The 22,756-nt window shown below is 45.0% G+C and overlaps 1 protein-coding gene across 1 annotated transcript; it reads right to left on the bottom strand.

The window, feature by feature from the left end:
- Positions 1-14,890: 14,890 nt before the first annotated feature.
- Positions 14,891-22,338, bottom strand: KCTD7 (potassium channel tetramerization domain containing 7; the record flags this gene model as incomplete). The annotated part of the gene is made up of 4 exons (XM_084248769.1): positions 14,891-15,267; positions 15,712-15,890; positions 19,287-19,456; positions 22,195-22,338. 4 exons carry the CDS (start codon positions 22,336-22,338, stop codon positions 14,891-14,893), a joined length of 870 nt encoding a protein of 289 aa, XP_084104895.1.
- Positions 22,339-22,756: the final 418 nt, after the last annotated feature.

The following is a 22,756-nucleotide window of genomic DNA, read 5'->3' as shown; positions in this document are numbered from 1 at the left end:
ACCACAGTTCTGGCCTGCACCCCAGCTCTTGTATGCATAAATAAATAAATCTTTTTTTAAAAAAAGTTTTACTTTAAAATATTAACTTCCTTTTAAGGGGGAGGGGGGGGGAAGGGTTATAAAGAATGGTGGTAGGAAAAAAAGTCAGTATTTGAGTGCCTGTTGTGTGTGCTCAAGATTAAGAGCAATCGCTTCTCCGCCTTTTGGCTAAGATCAAATGCAAGATTAAGACCATCTAACTGAGCCTTCTCAGGCTGCCCCCAACAACAAATAAATAAAGCTAACAGAAAATTTTAAAAAATAAAATATCAACCTCTTTTTCCAGATTAGCATACTGCTTTATAAATATCACGTGGCTTTCCTGATCCCATGAAATAATTTATAGTAAGTGGAGTTTTTATATGCATTACTGATGCAAACATAAAATAACATTTGCACTTCTCCAATCCTGATGGGTGTCTAGAAGATATATTCTTTGCCCAGTTTATAAGCAAACAATGGTGAAATACCCTGAACTTCTTGTTCCCAGCCCATTTTTTGGATGAGAAGATTCAGAACTATTAAAGGCCCTTTCTCATAAGGATGGGTTCTGATACTTGCCTGTGTTTACTTCTATTACCTGCATAGGTCTAGTCTAGCCCCATCTCGTGGGCCCACAATCGAGTCACCTAGGTAGTATAAAATCACAGTGATGTTCAGGCCACTGAGGCAGTCAAGAGTTCAAATCTCCATTATTTGGAACAAGTATCTGCTCTAAACCATATTTCTTTGTATTTTTCTTTTTAAAAGGGGAGTTAGGATATTGAGATAATGTAAACAAGGAGGTAGTGTCTGGCCCAGCACTCAATAAACTTGAGCTATTATTACTTATGCATGAGCAAAAACCCTATATATGAATTTACTGGATATTCCATTGAAGATGAGTAGATCTGTTCCTTTCTTAAAAATAAATTTTATGCCGGGGGTTTTCAAGCCCATACTCATTGTGCTAGAGCTAACACCTGAAAGGTACTTCTGGAAATGAAAATTCCCCGTGATTAAGCATGCATGTTAAAACATAATATCGCAACATAAAATAGATATATTCGAGGAACTTCTCAGGAAGCACAAATTCAAATCTCACTACTGATAAATTCACAACAAAAAGCTCCACTGAGAAACAAAATATTTATGGACACCTAAAAAATGTGTAATCTAAAACAGATCTTCAAATTAAATCAGTTCATAGAGCTAAGGAGTTAGATCACATTATTTTGTTGCCACCAGCACTATTTTTACTGAATTACGTTCTGATGATGTATCATCAACCTATACAATGAGGAATTTACTAAAAAACAAAATAAAGCACATGCTGTATTTACTTAAAGATATAGTTGAGGAATTTCTCCAATACAAGTAGTCTTTGGAAATGCAAAAGAAAAATCAGTCTTTTATTTCATGGTCACTAAACCATGTAACTGATTATATTTCTCTCTGAATTGGCTACTAAAAATAATCAAATTTGTGGCCTTCTTACAAATACTTTAACTACTTTGTGTGCTAATCTCATTCCTGTTTCTGTCTTAATTTTGCTCCCTGAGTCCTGAATTTATCACCCCCTGATTTCTGTATGTTACGGACAGTATGCTGTGTGTATCTTTGTAAGTCATTATGAATCCTTTCTGGAATAAGATGTAATATAAGTAAATGATACGCTCCATTTAATAAAACACCACAGCACAGTGAGAAGACATTTTCCTTCCATTAATAAACATTTCATGAGTTCAGTTTCTAAAGGCATGATCTTTTATGTACTCTACAAGGGGGGAAAAGTGCTTTAACAAATATGTCTAAAATAAGGAAAATCTAACAAAAGAGGAATTACAAAAATAAAACACTTTCATTATGTATTAGCTTTGCAGCACACAGAAAATTGTAAATATATCCATATGCAAAAATCCCCCAAAAGTGATTTTTAATTTTAAAATAGACTGAATCACCATAAATGAAACTGAGTATTCTGAATGGAATTAGCTTCAAAAATGATTCTTTAGGTTTTTTGCACAACTCCTTCTGAGTTACCCCTATGCCTAACATAGGGGATGCTGCCAACAATTCATTAAAATGAGACAGCACAGAATTTAGAGCACCAAACCTCTTACTACCTCTGCTTCAAGGATTTCCGCAATCTCCTCTCTGTCATTTAAGAAAAAGAAAAAGCTTTAAGAGTCTCTCAGTATATAAAAGTGTACCTGTTCATGAATTCATACTTATCGTTCTGATCATAACTTCTAGCTTTTAACTGCATATTCATCTAATTATGTATAATCACAGTGCTTCACTCTCCTAGTAACTATAAACAAGCTATACTACCAGAAACATGGAAACACATTGTTTTATACAATAATGAATACACTTCCTACCACAGGGACAGTAACTTCATCAAAAATTGCAGAGATCTTGAAAAGAGCAACAAAAAGTACAGCCTTTTCTTAAAGCATTTAGGAACTTTAAAGATCAAATAAAATATGAATTACATAATATTAAGTAAGATAAAGATGAGCTAACTGTTGTTTCCCTGTTTATTTAACAAGTCTAGATTATTTTCAGGCATTTCTGTCATATGAAACAACTACATAATGCTTCCACTGTGCTTTATGATAAAAATGAGTATTTAAATGAGACTTTGAAAATAAGATCTCTACAGTGAAACTTGTGTTTTTATTGTGATAACTTTACTGATAGATTAAAAAGCTACTTAAGGGAAGGGTGCAATGGTCTAAGCCAAAGAATTATGGGTGCTTGGATGGTGGAGGGGAAGGGTGGCAACATACATCTAGTGAGGGGAGAACCTTTTCACCTAAATCATATATAGTGTTGTAAACCAATGCTACCTCAATCAAGAGGGGGTGGGAAAAGAAGTCATTTTATAGCATTTCTGTTCTGAATCACAGAATGGACAGGAGCTATGTACCTAAATCTCCTACATCTTAGGGATGGGTTTACTTTACAAGTCAATAAAAACACATGAGCCAAAAATTAAACTCACACTGTCAAGTGTGAAATTCTAGTGAAAGACTGTGGTAAATAAATGAAATAGGATCACAGCTCTTCTCTAAAGTAGTTCCTCCCTCTCCACCTCCCTTCCCCCCAACAATCCTCAGGGACACAGCTGATGCCTGACACCAAGGTTAGTAACAAATCCTATATATATAATTTTTCCCTATAGATACATACCTATGATAAAATAAACTATAACCAGCTGAAATCGAAATGGGTGGTGGTGGGGTGGCTACTTTATATGTAGAAAAATAGTAAACCAAGTGTGGACAGATTTTTTTCACTGAAAACCAACAATTTGAAATCAATGAATTCTCATCAAGTCAATAAGCATTCATGGAACATTTGTTGAGGCCAAACTGGGAATTAGAATGCAGAGAGATTAAAAACAGAATTCCTGGGGCCTCCCCGGTGGCGCAGCGGTTGAGCGCTGGGTTGCGAAGCTGCCCGCAGCCTCTGCAGTGCCGGTTCGATCCCCGGCTGCTCCCCGGCCACCGGAGGAGGGTCCCACATGGCGCACAGACCTCTCCTGCCGCCCGCTGCTCCCCTCAGCAGTGTACTTCGGTCCTTCTGCCTGTTCTGCTCCCCGCTCTGGCTCTGGTGAATTCTCAACAAAACAAACAAAGTACCCAGTACTTGTATAAATAAAAATTAAAAAAAAAAAAAAAAAACAGAATTCCTGTTTTTAAAAGCTTACAAATTATATTCTTACACAAAGAAACAATTAGTAAACAGAGCATACAATTCAATCCAAGGCTTATGGAGCAGAAAAGCTTAAAATACAAAATAGCAGATAAGCCCTATAGTAGGCACAAACCTCATTAGTCACATAGCAGCCTGTATGTAAACATAAAATGGCAATTTAACCCCACAATGACCTTGCTTAACTCCTTTCCTAGTTGTCATCCCTTCCCCAGCCCAAGCTCCTGCATCTCTGTGCTCATCTCTCATCATCTGCGCTTCAATATTCGCCTCCTAGTAGTTACTGGCTTCTTCTCCTTTAGTCTCCCCACATACACACATTCCCACCTATCCCTAAAATTCCTACCCCACCTTGCTACTCTGAAAGATGCTCATTCTTCAAGACACTTCCAGAAATATTCACCTTTCTTCCTTGGCCTTCCCTATATTGCAGGATGGTCCAAGAGTCCCGCACACTACTTAACCATGTTGTACTGAAAGTATCTTTACTGTCTCTTTCCTAAATTGACTAACTTCTGGAGAGCAGAAACACGTTTGCTTGAAACCGTGGTAAAAATTCAACTGCTCAACACTTCCTAATCTTTCACATAAAAGCCAGTAAATCTTAAAAGTTAACTTATCATCAAATGGACTAACTATAATCAAGTCTTGCACCTGCGACAAGCCTTCTTGTTACAACTATTTTAATTAGCAGACTTTTTTTAAAAAGCAGTGGTTTAGATTTACAGAAATAAGTACAACTATTTTTTTCAGTTAAAAGTAAAAATGTCTTCAGGCCCAAAAAACGACCCCCCAGGAGAAGCTGTAAACCTGTCCCAGCAAATTTTCACATCTAATCTCAAGGGTAACAGGAGCCATCCGCGCCCACTGACACATTTCCCAACCACAGGGCTTGGTCACCAGCTGAGACACCAGCAGCTGCCTATGACCTACTCCACAGCGGCAGAGTCCTTCCCTTCCTCCCTACCAAACTTCCGTGATGGGCATCACCTCTGCTGGCCTCTGAGAGGACTCGAAAGCAGGGACTTGTGCACCTAACCCCAGACCCACAGCTTTGCCCTCAACTCCCGGGCGAAAGTTCGGACCAGTCCTTCAGTCCCCACGCCACGAAAGACCGCGCCCTCGCGGCTTCGGGCTGTTTCGGGAGCACCGAGTGGCCCTGCCAAGGCCGGCTGCAATCCAGACGGGTCCCCGAGGGCCCCGGGGCACCCGACCGACCACAACCACAGGTGTCCCTTCGCACTCCGCGGACTGGACAGGCGGCGGACGCCGGGCGCAGGGAAGCCCTCCTGCAGGCAGGGTGGCCGGAGACGGCCAGGAAATGATAAGCGTCTGTCTGTCCGAGTTGGGCCGGGCCGCGGAGAACTTGGCGACGAGCACGTCAAGGCGACAGGCCGCGCACTAGGAGGATTCAGGGCCCCGGAGCCCGCCCGGGGGCAGCCAGGGCCGCGCCGCCCGGCCCGGGTCGGGGCAGAGGGCAGCAGAAGGCGCCCAAGCAAAACGGCTCCGGCCGGGTGGACGACGCGGACGAAGACTAGCAGCCCCCGGCCGAGACGGCGTCGCCGCCCCCGCTGCCTGGAGCCGAGAACCGGGTCGCCCCGGACCCGCGCTGTCCGCCCCGTACCTTGTCTGCGGCTCCACGGCCGTCGCGACCGCGGCTCCCCCAGAGTCACTCGCCGAGGTCCGGGCTCCGCCAGTCCACAGCCCGCCCTCGCGCCGGCCCTCCCTCCTGCACACCCCGCCCCCGGCGCGGCGAGCGCACGTCACGCACGCACGACGTCACTTCCGGGGGCCGCGGTCCGACGCGGGAGGTTGCCGCCGCGGGAAGCCCTGGCCGTCCCCGCGGGATCCGCCGCGGTGGGGGGCGCGGCGCCGCGGCTGACGTGAAGGACCGCGCCGGCGAGTCGGAGGAGCTGGGCAAAGAGGCGTCCTCGAGGCCATCCTTGAGGCGCTCGAGACACCGGAGCGGGCGCCAGGAGGGGCCAGGGTGTCCCTGCTGCTCGCTGTTCCCGCCCTCGGAACACCCTGAGCCGCGCTGCCCGCGGGCGCCTCCCGGCCCTCCGGCTGCTGGAGAGCGGGGACGCGGAGGTGCGGGAGAGGGGCCCTGGGGCCAGCAGTGGACGTTTGCCGGCCTGGGTGGATTGAAGCCACTTGAAGAAATATTATCTCCCATCCGTTCCCGGAGCTTAGGGTTGGAGAAGGAGTCGCGTTAACGATCTTAAAGACGTAGGGTGACCCAGAACCTTCACAGCTGAGCACAGCTGAGGCCCAGACGTTAAATAAATGTGCCAGTGTCGCCCAGATTAATGGTCGAGTTATAAATGGAATTCATTTCTTGTGATTCCCATTTCAGGAATGTTGGAAACAGCAGCTGCTTCTGTGTCCTGGTGCTCTCTATGGCAAAAAGTTCAGCCACAGCAGACGGGGAAAAAACTATACTGTATGAGGGATGCTGAACTGCGTGCATCCCGGTTTTACTGGTGATGCCTCTGAAGTTGGACAGGTTGCCACATTTCTCAGTTATTGTTCCATGTTTGCAAACTAGAGATTGGTTCATTCTTCATATTCTTCCTAACTGCTGATGGGGTGCAGAATAGACCTTATAATACGCCTCTTTTGGTATAGGGATTATTTTGAGAGCAGCTCTGGAAACAAATTTAAGGTTACTCTTTTGTGAGGGAAATCTGCATTATAAAGGAAATCTTTTGCTAGGGTCTCTCCTTTCGTATCTGGAAAGAATGACACTAAATAATAAGACAATCTTACCCTTGGAGAAGACACCAACTTAAATCTACCTAACAAACCTTAAGCTTGTTTTCCGTGCTTTCTCATAACTAGTTCTCCCCTTTCCTCCCCACCTCCCCAAATACATACAAATACACCTTTCTTCTTTTAAATTTTTTTTATAAAATTTTATTTATGCATACAAGGACTGAGGTGTAGGCCAGGGTGTGAGAGGATTGACCAGAGACAGAGTGGGGAGCAGAACAGGCAGATCTACTGAAATACACTGCTGAGGGGAGCAGCAGGTGAGCTAGGAGAGGTCTGCTGTGCCATGTGGGTAAGCTCCCTGGCTGGGGATGGAACTCATGCCACCAGTAGCACTGAGACTTTAACCCCTGCACCACCAGGAAGGCCCACACTTCTTTACCTAAAGTTGGGATTTAAGTTGGCATTTTAAACCTTTTCTCTGGCTATCTCCCATGAATATAGGAGGTTTACATGTTAATACATTTTTTCCCCCAATGAATCTTTTATTACAGACAGGGGTCTCATCCAAGAACTCAGAATAGGAGGAAAAGTGCATTCACTACCCTACAGGGACTCATGTATTTTATTGAGAATTTTTGTATCAGTGTTCATAAGGCGCAGTGCTCTGTAGTTTTCTTTTTTCTTATAGTATCTTGGGTTCTGTATCAGAGCAATGATGGCCTCATAGAATGAATGAGACAAGCAGTTTTTTGAAGAATTTGAGTAGAATTGGTACTAGTTCTTTTAAGTGTTTCATAGAATTCACCAGTGAAGCCATCAGATACACAACTTTCTTTGTTGGGAGGTATTATTACTGATTCAGTGACTTACTAGTCATAGGTCTATTTGGATATTCTGTTTCTTTGTGACTCCATCTTGGTAGATTTTGTTTTATAAATTTGTGCATTTCATTTGGTACTCACTTTGTTGGTGCACATATGCTCCTAATACATTTTCATAATACTTTTTATTTCAGTAAAGTCAGTAGTAATGCCCCCCACTTCATTTCTGATTTTAGCAATTTGAGCTCTTTTTTTCTTAGTCAACCTATCTAAAGGTTTGTCAATTTTGCTGATCTTAAAAAAGCAATTTTTGGTTTTCTTGATTTTTGTTTCTCTTATTTTGATATACTATCTTTCATTTATCTCACTCTGATTTTTTTTTTAAATGAGAACTCTTATTTTATTTTATTTTATTTTTTAAGATTTATTTATTTATTTATACAAGCACTGGGTTCAGTCAGAAGCGCGGGAGGGTGAGAGAATTCGCCAGAGCCAGAGCAGGGAGCAGAGCAGGCAGAAGGACCAAAGTACACTGCTGAGGGGAGCAGCGGGCATCAGGAGAGGTCTGCGCGCCATGTAGGACCCTCCTCTGGTGGCCAGGGAGCAGCTGGGGATCAAACCGGGCTGCAGAGACAGCGGTCAGCTTTGCAACCCAGCGCTCAGCCCCTGCGCCACCGGGGAAGCCCTCACTCTGATCTTTACATCCTGCCTTCTGCAATTTTATTTCGTTTGCTCTTCTGTTTCTAGTTCTTTTAAGGCATCTAATCAAGTTACCAATGTGAGAACTTTCTTTTTGCCTGGAATTTCCCATTCTTTTACTTTCAGCCCCTTTGTGTCTTTATATCTAAAGTGAGTGTCTTACACAGAACTTCATAGCAAATACATTTAGCCAGTCTCTGACTTTAATTGGATAGTTTAAGTTTAATTGGTTTACATTTAAAGTGATGACTGATAGGGACTTACTTGCCATTTTGCCCCCTGTTGTTTATGTTTTACATGTTTTTGTTCTTCAGTTTTTCCAGTGCTGCATTAATTTGTTTTTGTTTTTTGTAGCCTACCATAGTGATTAACTTCTTTCCTTTTCTGTGTATGTATTTGGTTATCTTTGGAAATAAGTAATTTGGAATTACAATCAGTATTTTAAATTTAGAAAGACTTACTTTGAATAATACCAACTTATTTAAAAGAAAATATTCTGCTTTTATACATTTCTGTCCCTCTCATTTTATCTTGTTATTGTCACAGAGCCCAACTTTATAAATTGAGAGGTTTATAATCAGTGTTATGTGCATATGCCTTTTAAATTATATAGAAAAGTGGGCCTCCCCGGTGGTGCAGCGGTTGAGCGCTGGGTTGCGAAACTGCATGCAGCCTCTGCAGCACCGGTTCGATCCCCGACTGCTCCCCGGCCACCGGAGGAGGGTCCCACATGGCGCGCAGACCTCTCCTGCCGCCCGCTGCTCCCCTCAGCAGTGTACTTCGGTCCTTCTACCTGCTCTGCTCCTTGCTCTGGCTCTGGTGAATTCTCTCACCCTCCCGCGCTTCTGACTATAGCCAGTGCTTGTATAAATAAATAAATAAATCTTTAAATAAAATATATAGAAAAATTATAAATCAAAAGTATAATACTTTTATATTTACCTAGGTATTTACCTACACCAGTGTTATTTCTTCATGTAGCCTCAAGTTATTATCCAGCATCCTTTACTTTTCAGTCTGAAGGATTTTAGCAATTTATAGGGCATGTCTCCTAGTAATGGACTCCTTTCACTTTTGTTTATCTGGGGATATGTTAATTTCTCCTTCATTCTTGAAAGAACAGTTTATTCAGATATAGGATTCTCGGTTGACAGGTTTTTTTTCAGCTCTTTAAATATGTAATCATACTGCCTTCTTCCACTGCAGTTTCAGATGAGAAATCAGCTTATAATCTTACTGAATATCCTATGTATATGATGAATTGCAGCTCTTGCTGCTTTCAAGAGTCTTTTTTTTTTAGCTTATTACAATTTGGTTATGCCTTGGTATTGGTTTCTGAGTTCCTCTTACTTGGAATTCTTTTTTTGGCTTTGTAAATTTGTCCCCATTTTCTGTAACACTTGATCACTAAATTCTTTCTCTCTCCCCTCACACATAAATACACACATCTTTTCCAAAGAATATGAAATCTGCAGACTCATGAATCTTAACCCCTACATATCAGTGTGTATTTCCTAAGAATTAAAGATACTCTGTTAGAAAACCAAAACAAAATTATCAAAATCTACAGTCCTTATCCAACTATTGTTTCTCCTGTTTCCAAATTTAAGGATCTCTTTGGTCTTCTTTTATCTGGAATACTTCTTCCATTTTAATTTGTCTTTCACAATCTTGAAATTTTGAAGAATAAAACAGTCATCCTAAAAGCTGTCCCTCAATTTGGTTTTGTCAAATGTTTTCACATGATTAGATTCAGGTTACTCAAATTTTATTTTTTTTTTTAAAGATTATTTATTTATACAAGCACTGGGTACAGTCAGAAGTGCGGGAGGGTGAGAGAATTCACCAGAGCCAGAACGGGGAGCAGAACAGGCAGAAGGACCGAAGTACACTGCTGAGGGGAGCAGCGGACGGCAGGAGAGGTCTACGCGCCATGTGGGACCCTCGCCGGTGGCCGGGGATCAAACCGGTGCTACAAGAGGCTGCGAGCAGCTTCGCAGCCCAGCGCTCAACCGCTGCACCACCGGGGAGGCCCAGGTTACTCAATTTTGGCATAAAAGTTACATCAGTAGTATGTCCTTCTAAGGGCATGGGTAGTGCACATGATAATGCTGTCCCATTTTGGCCAATGCTGAGCTAAACTACAAAGCCTCCCATTCAATTATTCTCTTGAAGCCAGGAGTCTCTGAAGAATAGTCTCAGTCCTGGGCATACCTCCCTGTGTGGGCAGGCTCACAGCACCTCTGTGCAGTCAGACTGTAGGCTGCAGGAGTCTGATTAATTTGGGTTCTCCTGGATCATCCTGTCTCACTCAGAGTCTAACCAGGGAGCCAGTACTCACCTGCAAGTCATCCTCCACTCACTGTTCCATAAGCAGGATCTTTTCCACCCAGCAGACACTTACCCTCATTAAGAAGGGGCAGTAAATTGGGAAAACCATCAACTCCTTAATCCTCGGGCTATTTAAGGCCTACACTCCTAAGGAAGGCTCTCTACCAGAGTACCTGTTTTTTAAATCTTAACATATTAGGCAAAGTGAAGTCCTGAGCCTCAGCAGTGGGTGCTGAACTGCTAAGAGGAAGGTAGGGTTCTGCTGCTGAACACCCCTGGGGAGTTCAGAAAAGAACTCTGAGTTTGAACTCTGGCTCAGTCACTTACTGGCTAGTGTCTTTGGGGGAAATTACACCTCTGTGAACTTCCGTTTCCAAGCTATAAGGTATTATTAGTATATTATTACTGTGTGATTGTATGCACAGTAATCAGGTCAGGGAACACATTTGAAACAGATGATGCAATATTTTTTGTTTAAAAGTTAAAATAATCAGATTTAAGGGCAGCAGTTAGAGGGTGGTGTGACTACCTGTCATTTCAGAACCCACCTTTCCTTACTTGAAGTGACTCCAAGAGCCATCATGATGTTGACACTCAGAGCCAGTAAAATGTCAACCTCTGCTTTCAGAGGAAGAACAACTTACGTCCATTTTCCTCAAGGAAGGGTCTTAAACACTGAGGCTCACAAAAGCTTAGAGCCAGTAATATCCCTCTTCGAAAAAGTGGTGATATGATGGGAGAGATTTCTCTCAGAACTACCTGAAAAGGTTGTGAGCCACACACGTGACTGTGCAACCGTGGTGTCTTCTTCCACTGGAGAATATGCAATAGAAGCGGGCAGGGCTGCCTGCCTAAGATGGGTAGGCACACACCTACCTGGAATAGAGACAAAGCTAGAATAAAAGGGCCCTCACGGTGTCCTTTTAAGTTCACATCAGGGCAGAAGTTCAGCTGCTAGTCTCAAGAAGAACCTGTGTTATTTAGTGTGATGTCCCCCAAATTACTACATTCTAAGCAAAAATCAAAACATGTTCAAAAAGTGGGGGAGGAAGAGGCAGAGGAAGTATGAGAGTAAAAAAAGAAAAGGCACAGCACCCAGGTTCTAATTTTTGACTTTAATGCCATGTAAGGGTACTGAGGCTCCATGCACCAGAGCACTCATAGACAGGTAATGAACAGACACAGGAAGTGTTATACTGTACACACAAACCCAACACCATACAGAAGACAATGGACCCAAGTGGCATCCCACACTCCAGAGAACTCTTATTCCTCCAGTCTTTGTTCCTCCCTCCTTTAAATCCCTGCTAAGCTACCCTTCCCCACTTAACATATGTATATATGTGTATTTTTTTCCAGAATTCTCAAAAGTGCCTCTCCCAACTCAGTTCCCAACACTCTGACTTATGATGAATAAATCCTTCTTTTAAGGATCAAGACATAGGCACCACCTTCATGAAAGAGTTCCAGCAAAGTGGTACCCAGGAAAGCTTAATCACTTATTATTAGATTCAAATATGGACAGAAGGTATACAAAATTCTTGAAATTCTAACTGGGATCAAGCTGCTCAGTGTGAGTAGTTTTTGTTTTGTTATTGTTTATCTTAACCTCTTCAGGATCCAGCTTGGACCAGGATCACACACTGAGCTCAGCTCACCCCACCTTGTGGCTTGCAAACATCAATTTCCTAGTCCTCCAGCAAGCAAACAACAGGAAGGTTATCACCTGATCAGCCTGAGGTACAATGTTCAGAGAGCTCCCAGAATACCCTGAAGACCCAGAAAGAATAGAAACTTTCAGAACATAATTGACTGAGCTCGATGTGACAAGCATCAGACAATCTGGTAAATTATCCAGAGGTAGGATAAGGATGGTGACAATTTTTCTATTTCTTCTATTTAGAGTTTTAGCAAAATAATTCCTCCACCTGGAATGGTATGATGTGTTTCATTGTGGGTTCTTTCCAGTCTTTTTGTTGTTGTTGTCATTTAGCTTTTCATTTTTTTTTACTTAACTGTGTTAGGGCTAACACCACACAATCTAGTCCTGTCGCCTAAAATGTTCACCTTCCCAACCAGTGAGCCCCACACAGGGAGAAGAAGTGCCCAAAGTCAAACATAAGGGAAGTACCAAAGGCAAACACTTTGGTTTGACCTACTGAGAACCGATATCCTGTTCACAGCAGGATGAATCAAATGAGAGGCATTTATTGACATTATGCACAAGAATTCTATGAAACATACTTCAACAGGGGAGAAACAATCATACTTTGGAACCCTCCTTCCTGACCCAATCCTCCTTCTGCTCTGGGCCTGGCCATTTAGATTTGGAAAACAATCCAACTAAGAGAAGCTGTTGCCTCAGAGGGACCCTTTAATTGGGAATCCATTACCACCAACCAAGGCCTCTGAATGCACTTTGCAGCCGGGCTCCTCATCAGAGAATGGGCAAACTGGGCCACCAAATTCTTTGACGCCTCTTCGAAAGAGTCCCAAGCTGGCTGCCAGTGTCCCTGCTCTGCCCAGAGCCTTTTCTCCCCACACTGGCACAGAAAATACCACCATGAGGAAAATAGGGGGAGAGACAAACTGGACAGCGTCCTTGTCCAGGATCCCTGTAGCCCCAAGCAGGTCTTTAGGGCCTTTTTTTTTTTTTTTAAGCAAATCTGCATTTGTGTGAGCAAGTTGTTCTCTGTGGACTCTAAATAACCTAGTGCTAAGAAGTTCTGTGCCAGGGATGGGAAAAGGAAGCCCTGGGTTTAATTCATCTGCTCATTACTCACACTGACTTCCTCCTGTATAACTTGCCCCAGTTGCTGTCAAAACTCAACTTCTATTAGGGAGTAATACCAATCAGAACAACTTAAAGAAATATTTTTTCTGTTAGAACAAGGCAAAAGCCATGCTGCTGGGCTAAGCTCCAAGTAGGAACATCAGCTCCAGAAAAGTGATGATCCATTTGTGGATGAGGATAACAGAAAACACGTACTTTAGAACCTGAATCACTGTACTTTCCTTGTAGATTTCAGTCTGCACCTCTGTCCACTCATACAGAGATTCAATGGAAAGGTACAAAAATCAAAGCATGGAATTGCTGTTCCCACACAGGGCTATGAAAGTCACTGTCCCATCAAGGAATTCAGTCAAGGTCCCAGGGCTTGGCTTTCCCTTTCTCAGAAGGAGGCAGACATTTGCAGCTCCTCCTTGCCCTACACCTCACCAGTCTGGTCTTGAGACCAATGAGGCTGTCCTTACCAGTTTTTGTATATAAAGGATCTCCCCACAAGAATACCCAGGAACAAAGGAGGAGTACAATCATGATTATAGGGAGAAGCCCTTATCCAACACAGAAGTGCTACATTCTAGTTACTGGGGCTATATAGCTCTTTCTTTAGGAGATGCATCTCCACACCCTGACCAGCTGCCCAGGCTGCAGATGGAGCAAGAAGAAAATACAGTGGGAGCAGATCCTTGCAGATCTTTCTCCCTTGCTCTCTCTCTCTGAAATATGGGAAAACAGAATGGAGGGTTGCTGCTATCTTTCCATAGCTTGTGGGACAACTGTGCTGCTCACCCAGCCCTTTCTTTGTTTCTCCATTATAGAACATTTTCTTAGAAGGAGAAGGTTAACAGGATAAAGCAAAGGGGCTAAAATAGGGGGTGGTTCCTATTCAAGGAGGTTCACCACAATTTGTATTGTAACACGTGAAACAGCCGCCAAGAAGGTATTCCAAACCTCTGGAAAGGATGTTACATATCACAAATAACAGGCGATCTAGGTATCTTGCCTCCTTGACTATGGGAATTTTCAACAGGTGCCTCTAAAATTTGCACCCCAGCCATATACAATAACCCCTCAAGCAAGGAAGGTTGGCAGAAGGTAGAAGCTAAGGCCCCAAGGCAGGGCTGTAAACATTGTGATTTTCTAAGGCCAACCCGGTGCATGGCTTTGGCAACTATGGTTACAGCTCCAAAATGTGGTGAAGGGTATGTCTGGAGAGAAGGAGTCTTCCACATCCTAAGACAAACATGGGACTATTCTTAGAGGCAGAGGGAGTGCACTGGGAGAGGAGATGCTATTTCTTCTTCAGCCAAGGACTGAGGGTGACTACTTGGGCAAATCCTCCATCATATTCTATGTTCTTACCTATATACTGAGCACGTGAAGAGAAACTTGAACAGGGTCGAGGAAGTGATGATGCCTACATTCGTTTGGTAATGTGGCTCTAAAAAGGGCAGAAACGCTCTTGCCAAGTCAAGACAATGACAAAACCTCTGGACTTCCTAGTCAAGCCCTAGCTAGCCAGACCCCATCAGCCTCAGGCAAAGACTGCCATGCCTCAAGGAAAGATCAGGTGAATGCAGGCCCAAAGTCCCCACGGGTCACAAGCCCTGCGTCTGACCCTGAGGTACAGCTGGGAGACTGGAGCTGCACCTCCATCCTCTTGGAGCTGTGCCTCAGGACTTGGTCCTCACCTCAGCAGGTTCTGGGGCAATCAGTAGCCCTTCTAGGAATCCTACTCCCAGAGCGACGAAGGGGAATGGATGCCCTTCTCTGACGGAACTCTGCTCCCTCCCAGATCTACTCACCACCATGTGATCTTGAACTCATAGATGGGACGCTTGCAGTAGTAGTGATTGATAAGGTGCTTGTCACACACCCCGATGCACTGGTGGTCCACAGTGAGGCCCTGTGCTGAGAGGTCTGTGACCAGGCAGTGCAGCAGGTCATAAACATCAGCCACGGCCTCCCAGGGCCCGAAAGACACATCCACTTCACAGTGGTGCTCAAAGAACTGCCCATCACTCTCACTCCGCTCAAAGCGCAGGGAGTTGAGAAGCGGACACTCATAGGGGGTGATGGGCATCTCCTCCTTGAAGACACAGACCTTGAGCTTGGCAAAACGGGCCTTCCGCTGTACTGCGCGCAGCCGGGCAATCTCCACAATCCGGTCCAGATGGTCTATGGGGTGAACATAGCATCGATCACTGGGGTGGAGACTGAGGGGCAAGACAGAGGGCAGGTGCAAAGAGAGTCCCAGTGACAGATACCTCAGGATCCAAGAGGGAAGAGACAGATTTTGAGGAAGGAACTCCGTGAGCCTTGAAGGGCACAGACTTAAACAGATGGATCATGGTCCTCCACAGAAAAAGAAAACCAATGCGATGAGGACTGTCCTTCTGATATACAATTTGATTGTCACAGGCACGGTGGGGACACCTGAACCTGAATCCTCCCAATGTGACTGGGAAGTGAGGGCAGGAAGGGATGCAGAATTCTTTCCCATCTTGAGCAATACAGATGAACCTTGGACCCACTGGTTCTGATAGAGACCTAGGCATTAACAAATCCCCTGTACCCCACCTTTCCCCACACCCTGACAGCCCTGCACAATTGACCCCTCACCTTTGTAATAGGGCATGAGTCCCAGAAATGCCTGGCGTACTTTCTCCCCCTTTAGTGGCTGCATGTTCTCCAACTGTTCCAGAAGGGGTCCAATGGCATAGTACTGGGCCTCTTTGTGCACAGCCCGCACACGGTCCCGGGGTGGAAGGTCCCCTGAGCGCAGGAAATTCAGCACATCTCTGATCAGGAGGAAAGAGGATTGGTGAAAAGGCGCTAATGGGCTTGGACAGTGTAACACCGATGCTAGTGCACAGAACCTCAACCAGACGTCCTGCTGGGTAACCTTAGGCAATGAACTTAACCACTCAGTGTTTAATTTTCTCAACTATAAATAGAGGAAAATTAAAAAAAAAACAAACTATCCCATGTTATGAGGGGATTACATGAGCTACTATAGAAAAAGTGCTTCAAATATACCTGGCACAGAGTAAGAACTCAGTAAGTGTTAGTATTCATTATCAGTATGTATCATTATAATTACAATCATTATTAGGTATAATATTAGGTGCTGTTATTATTAAATTTATACAGGAATAATGGAAAGATATACTAGCCCCTTAACATACATATTCTAGTTGAGATATACTATTCAGTAAATATATAAATCTTAATTGTACAATTTAATTTCTTTTTTATATATGGTTATACCCATACAATCACCTAGATGAAAACATGGAACATTTCATTCTCCTTAAAGTTTCCTTGCCCTGAAGCCTCCCTGATGGCACAGGGGTTAAAGACAGACTATCAAGCTATCAGCAGCCAATGAAGCACAAGTTTGATCCCCAGCCAGCCAGGAAGCAACCAACATGGCACAGCAGACCTCTCCTCTCTGCCCTGCTACTCCCTTCAGCAGTGTATTTCAGTAGATCTGCCTTCTGTTCCCCACTCTATCACTGGTGAATCCTCTCACTCCTTGCACCTCTGGCCTGTACCCCAGTTCTTGTACACATAAAAAATATTTAAAAATTAAAAAAAAAGTTTACTTGTGCTTCCTGTCAGTCAACCCCTATAGAAGCAACCTATATGTCTTCTACTTCTATCAACAAAGATTAGTTTTACTTTTTCTTGGAATTCATATAATACCATGCAGTATATGACATATTCTGGCTTCTTTCCCTTGACATAATTTTTGAGATTCACCCCCTGTTTGGAGTAATAGTAGTTTGGCTTTTTATTTTATTGTTAAGTTGCATGCCATTGTGCACTATATACTTGTATGGTATCGTACACTGTAATTTATTTACCTATTCTTCTGTTGATGTTTATTTGAGTTGTTTCCAGTCTGGTGTCTCATGAGTAAAGCGGTAATGAACAATCCTGTATATGAGCTTTTGTGGACACATGCACCAATTTCTCTTAGGTAAACATCATCAGGAGCAGAATTGTTCAGTCATAGGGTAAGCACATGTTTAACAAAGTGGCTGTAGTATTTTACATTCTCACCAACAATGCAGAAGAGTCCCACATCTTGTACACATCCTTGCTGTTAGTATTATTCTGCAGCTTTATGGAGAAGATCAAATGCCAAACCCTGACATTTGAGCAAACTGGTTCCAGGAGAGAATAAAATTATATATTGCATTTTCTTAAAATAAAAATATAGTTTTCAAAATTCTCTCTTTATTCTTTAGTGCTAAGAGTAACCAGATCTATCACTGGTAGTTGTGGAAAGGGCTTTTCTGTAAGGGTGTATGTGTAAACCCCAAGATCAATCTGTTCCTCAATAGTTCATCTACAACCATAACACAACACAGCTAATACTAAATACCAATCTGTGTCAGCCACTATTCAGGTGTTATCCCATTTCATCTTTTTAATGATGATGCAATAAGAACTCTCTTATGTCCATTATAAGAGTGTGGAACAAGTGGGGCTCAGAGATGTTAAGGGACACCCATGCTCAAGGAACCACAGCACACCAGAGGTTCAAATGCAGATAGGGTTGACTCCACCCCGCCTCCCCTCAGTGATCTGGACTTGAGTGCAAAGTGTTGTGCTCTACCCTAGATGGAGGCCCAAGCAGCCTCCATGCTGGGTGTTGGGGGTATGTGAGCTGCATCAGCAGAGAAAGGAACCCCATCAAGTGCCAAAAATCCCTATTTTTTTTTTTTTAGTTAATCTTCATCAACTTCACCTGTTGAAAATAATCACAGGTCATTGGAGTCAGCTGCCTGAGACTGATGCCATAATATCCTGCTTTCTGCCACACCCTTGTCTGGCTCTGCCACTCTCCAGCTGTGGCCAGATGTGGTACGGGCATCAGCCTACTGCCAAACCCTTTTCCCTTCCCCACCCCTCCCTTCCAAAATTAGTTCTCTAGGATATTTAGCAAAGCTTGGTGAATTCAAAAAAATATAACCCCAGGGCAAGACCCAGCTCAGAGTGCTAGGGGAGCTGCCAGCTGGGGCCAGCCCTTTCCCCCCCCAAACAGCCTGCAAACAAAAATCTTTTTATAGCTCTGCAGAGAGATGTGACACTTTGTTTTCTCAGCATTGGAGGCAGCTGACAGCCCAATGGGGAAATCCAGATGCTTCTAAGCAAATTATTTGACCACAGGCTCCTTTCTGAAGATAAAAATGACCTTCTCCCAATGTGGGCACTCCTACCTGGAGGCCAGCACAGAGACATAGTGGTTGGAGCATTTCAGCCTCTGGTCATTTTGTTCAAGGTCATTTTGTTCAAGTATCATGTTAATTTTCTAGTCATCTCCAAAGTTAGACAGAAGGGCAAAGAGCTTCAGTCATATGCGCTGAAAGGATGAGGCAGGGGTCAAACCAAGACTCTATTTAATCTGCACGGCAGGCCTCTAAGGCAGCTATAATTGTTTCTCATTTCACAAATAAAATACAAATTGTTTAACAATTTTTAAATTGTTTTATGAGTAAGTTTGTTAGAAATCCATTCTTGGGAAGAGCTATCTTTTGAGATTGTTTCTTTGCACACTTTAGTATTAAAATGACAGTAACAATAGAAAGGTTGCCTTTTTAAGGACTTTTCTTGACAAAAGTAAAGGATGGCAAGCCCTGTGTTGGCCCTTCCCTCACCAGTCCTGTTAGTTTGAAACTACTCGAAGACTGGGAACCACTGCTATGGCCCTGCTCGCCCCTGCTCCCCTCTGATGGCAATGCTAAGAAGTCTTTTTTTAAAAAAAAAAAAAAACCTTCTGTTGGCTTCTAAACACAAATAGATGGAAAGACATGGTCTCAAAACAGGTTTGCCAGAATGTGGAACAGAGCGTATTCTTCAAGAAGTTGTTATGGACCTCCCTTGCCTCTAGGTGGGATCGCACACAGAGGACAACTTTCAGATCTTCAATTGTGTAGAACAGAAGCATTTCATCCTATGGAGCCAGTGTGTGTTGCCGGATTTCTCCAGTTGTCCTTGTCTCTCTTTGGGAAAGAAACTAAGAATTTTGATTCAATTCAATAAACACATTAATTAAATTCCACCAGTTTGTTATCTCTTCTTCTATGTACTAGGGGATATACCAAAACTCCGTGTCCAAGACCATGCAACTCACATGCTGGGACCGCGTGCCATGACGGCACATGATGGCATGTGGAGAGACATACCCAAAGTGCGTGCCATCCCGATCAATGAAGTACCGGCCCTCCGCATCGGTGGGGATGTAGTGCCGTCCGCTGAACATGGCTGCCAGCATGGTGTCCTCGTAGCGACGCAGGGTGGACAGGCGCGTGGTGAAGTGAGCCCCTCCGATGTTCAGAGGGACCACTTCGGGAAACTAGAAAGGAACCACCCGCATTCTCAGCCAGGCAGTGGGGAATGAGAGCTGCAGCTGCTGTTTTAGGTCTTCTTGGCTAGTGCCACACCATTCACTCAGTCATCCAAGGCCATAACAGGGGGGTTTTCAAATATTTTCTTCTCCCTTCTCCCTTTTCCCAACCTCATCAATTGCCAGCTCCTTTCCTTTCTCCCCCAAATCAGGTCTCTCCATCCCAACTCTACTATCTCTGCTCAGGGGCCCAAAACCTTCATTTTCCTTCTTCCACTTCTTGAATTTAGCACTTTTTTTATGGCCTTCCTTATGCTGTCTTTGCTCCAAATGCTCTTACCACTCTTCTCTGACCAACCAGCACATGCACGTGCCCTATATGGCGCTGCATGTTGTTCACTGTGCGAGGGCACGAGAGTGATCTGCTAGCCCAGCATGAGCCCGTTTTCTAATTCACACCAAGGCACCATATAGGTTAACAGCACCCACCCATTCAAAAAGCTGCTATTCAAGTTCCCCTATTTGTGAGCATTTCTGCTCTATTGTTCCTCATCTGCCCCCAAGACAGAATTAATTGAGCATTCCCTCCACTGCATCAAGCGTCCTCTCCTACAGTACCCAGCATGATACTTTGGCAATTGTCATCTTCTGTCAGCCCACACTACCTGACCCCAAGCTCCCAAGGGCAGGGGCAGTATGTTGTTCCCCACTCTCAAGGAGGACACCGACAGCAGGGCTTATATGTGTTTGCTGAGTGCTTCCAGGCATCCATCCCTCACTCTACCTCACCACTGCTCCCCCTTAATCTATAGAGTGAGAAGATTAGTAGCCAGTTGAGCTAAGCGTTCTGGAGGCAAAGGCAGGGTGAGAAACAGGGGGAGTGATGGAATAAATTTGTCCTGAGACGCTCAAGGTTTTCCTTTGTATTTTTTAAAACATATCTTTGACTCCTTGTGGTTTTTATCCAACTGCATCTGAAAGAAATAAGACCCATGCTAATTGCCTCACGAACCTCCTCTAGATTAACTAAAATGTTAGCCCAGTGCATACTTTTCAATATTATGATAGCTCTCTGGCTCCACCTAAAGTCTCTATATATTTATCAAGACAGTTTTTTTCCACAATTTTCAAATCCTTTGTGGAAAAAAGTGAGATGCAAATACATCAAATGGGCCTCCCTGGTGGCACAAGGGGTTAAGCATAGCACTGTGAAGCTAGCCACAGCCTCTGTAGCAAGAGTTCAATCTCCGGCTGGCCAGGGAGCTACCCACATGGCGCAGCAGACCTCTCCTGTCTCACCTTCTGCTCCCCTCAGCAGTACATTTCAGTCAGTCTGCCTGTTCTGCTCCCCGCTCTGTCCCTGGGTGAATCCTCTCATTCCCCCCCACCTCTGGTCTGCACCCCAGTTTTGCATGCATAAATAAATAAATCTTTTTAAAAAAAAATAGAAAACAAATACATCAAATGAAATTTACTCAGGGCCTTGTGCAGTATCTGGCTCACATTAAAAACCCAAATATGCACTGAATGAATGAGTGGAGGAGTTCTGTGCATGTCTGTACTGTATCTTCTGCACCCAAAGGCCAGGAAATGCCTCCTTCTTATTCTAAGCTCCTCTAAACCATTCTCTGCACTTACCAAGCTCTTAAATATTATTTTGGAATAATAATACATAATTTACATTTCTGGAGTTCTTTACACATTTCCAAGGACCTCTCGTCTCAAACCAAGTGCTTGCTCCATATTAGAGACAAGAAGACTGAAGCAGAGAGGAAAAAGCAATTGAAAAGTCTTAGCACTCAGATGCAGCTAGTCACTGGGGGAGCTGGCACTGCAGCCATGGCCTCGGCTCCCAGCCCTGTGCGCTTTCTCTCAAACCACCACATTTCCCCTACGACTGTGAACAAAACAGTTGTGTTTTTCCAATTCCAAAGAATACTAGAGTTTTACTCATTTTCACAAGTGTCTTGTGATGGTGGGGGTACAGGGCTTCCAGCCCTAAGAGGACACTCTTTGCTTCCCAAGAGTCTACTCCGGCCCTGCCCTCCTGATTTTCTGTCCTCCCCTTAAGGACTCCACAGGTCCTGTGCTCCCATATCCTGCACTACCTTAGCCCCAACCATGTCGCCAGTGCCCAGCAGCACCCCCTCTTTTCTTCTCTTCTCCCTCCTTGTGCAGTTATTTCAGGCGTGTCAACATGATAGTGTCACGTACATTACAAGTGGAAGCCACCGTGCATCCTGCATGGCAGGACAGGGAAACCCTGGGGCAGTCAGGTGGGCGTGGACACCTTCATCAACTGACCTCATCTACACACAGCCCCTTACCCACTCTCTGGGCAACTGGGTTTGGGCAACCACCAAGGCCTTCTCTTGGATCGGTCTGTCTAGAAGGCACGATCATCTTTTGGAGCTCCAAGGTCCCCCTCCCACGTTTACCCACCCTCTCCCCCCGACCCCCAATCTAGCTGGCATGGGTGGGACATAGAGATGGGAGTAAATCAACCTTGCAGGCAGTGAGTAGGGGAAGGAGCCTGCTGGGTGGCCAGGTGCCAGGGGCAGGGAAGACACACCAGGGAAGACACACACCAGGGGTGAATGGGTACAGGAACACAGCCCCTCTGGCTACTCCACCAGCCCAGTCCCCGGCCCCCAGCCCCACTCACACCCCAAGGTCAGTTCTTCCCAGCATCAGCTCTCCCTCCTGCCCCTCCCCGCGCCCCATCCCTCCCTCCTCCGTCCAAGTACCTCCTGGGGCATCAGGGGCAGCGCGTGCCCCGCCTGCGTGGCCGTCGGGGTGGCCGGCTCCAGAAAGTCGTCTTCAGCGTCGGAGCTGGACATGGCACCGTCTGGGCGACGGCTGTCTGGCTCCCGCCCCGTGACTACCACCATCCCTCTGGCTCTGGGCAGTGGGCGCGGCTGTGAGTGGGCGGGCGGACGGCGGCCGGAGCACTAGCGCCCAGCAGTGCCTGGCATGACGGGCACGTCCGACGGGTGGGGCCGGGGGGTCAGAGAGCGCAGCAAGCGCGGGCCGGACGCCGGCCGCTCCCTCAGCGCCGAGCGGCTCCGGGACCACCGCGCGGACCGCAGGGCCACCCGCCTGACCCAGTCGCCTCGGGCTATTGGCCGAGACCCCGCTTGCTCCACCTCCGACTGGCAGGCAGCTCGTCCAGTGCCGGAGCTGGCAGCGCTGCCCCTGCGCCTGAGTGGCCGCCGGGAGGCGGGCCTGCTGGCATGCCCCGTGCTGATTGGTCACCTGCCCAGCGCGCTGGCCCTCTCCACCCGCTACCCCGCGCCCGGCGCGCGCCGG

The sequence above is a fragment of the Talpa europaea genome (genome assembly GCF_964194135.1).
Source record: "Talpa europaea genome assembly, chromosome: 12".
NCBI classification, from domain to species: Eukaryota; Metazoa; Chordata; class Mammalia; order Eulipotyphla; family Talpidae; genus Talpa; species Talpa europaea.
The sequence above is the reverse complement of the archived record's forward strand: the minus strand, read 5'-3'. Positions and strand labels throughout refer to the sequence as shown.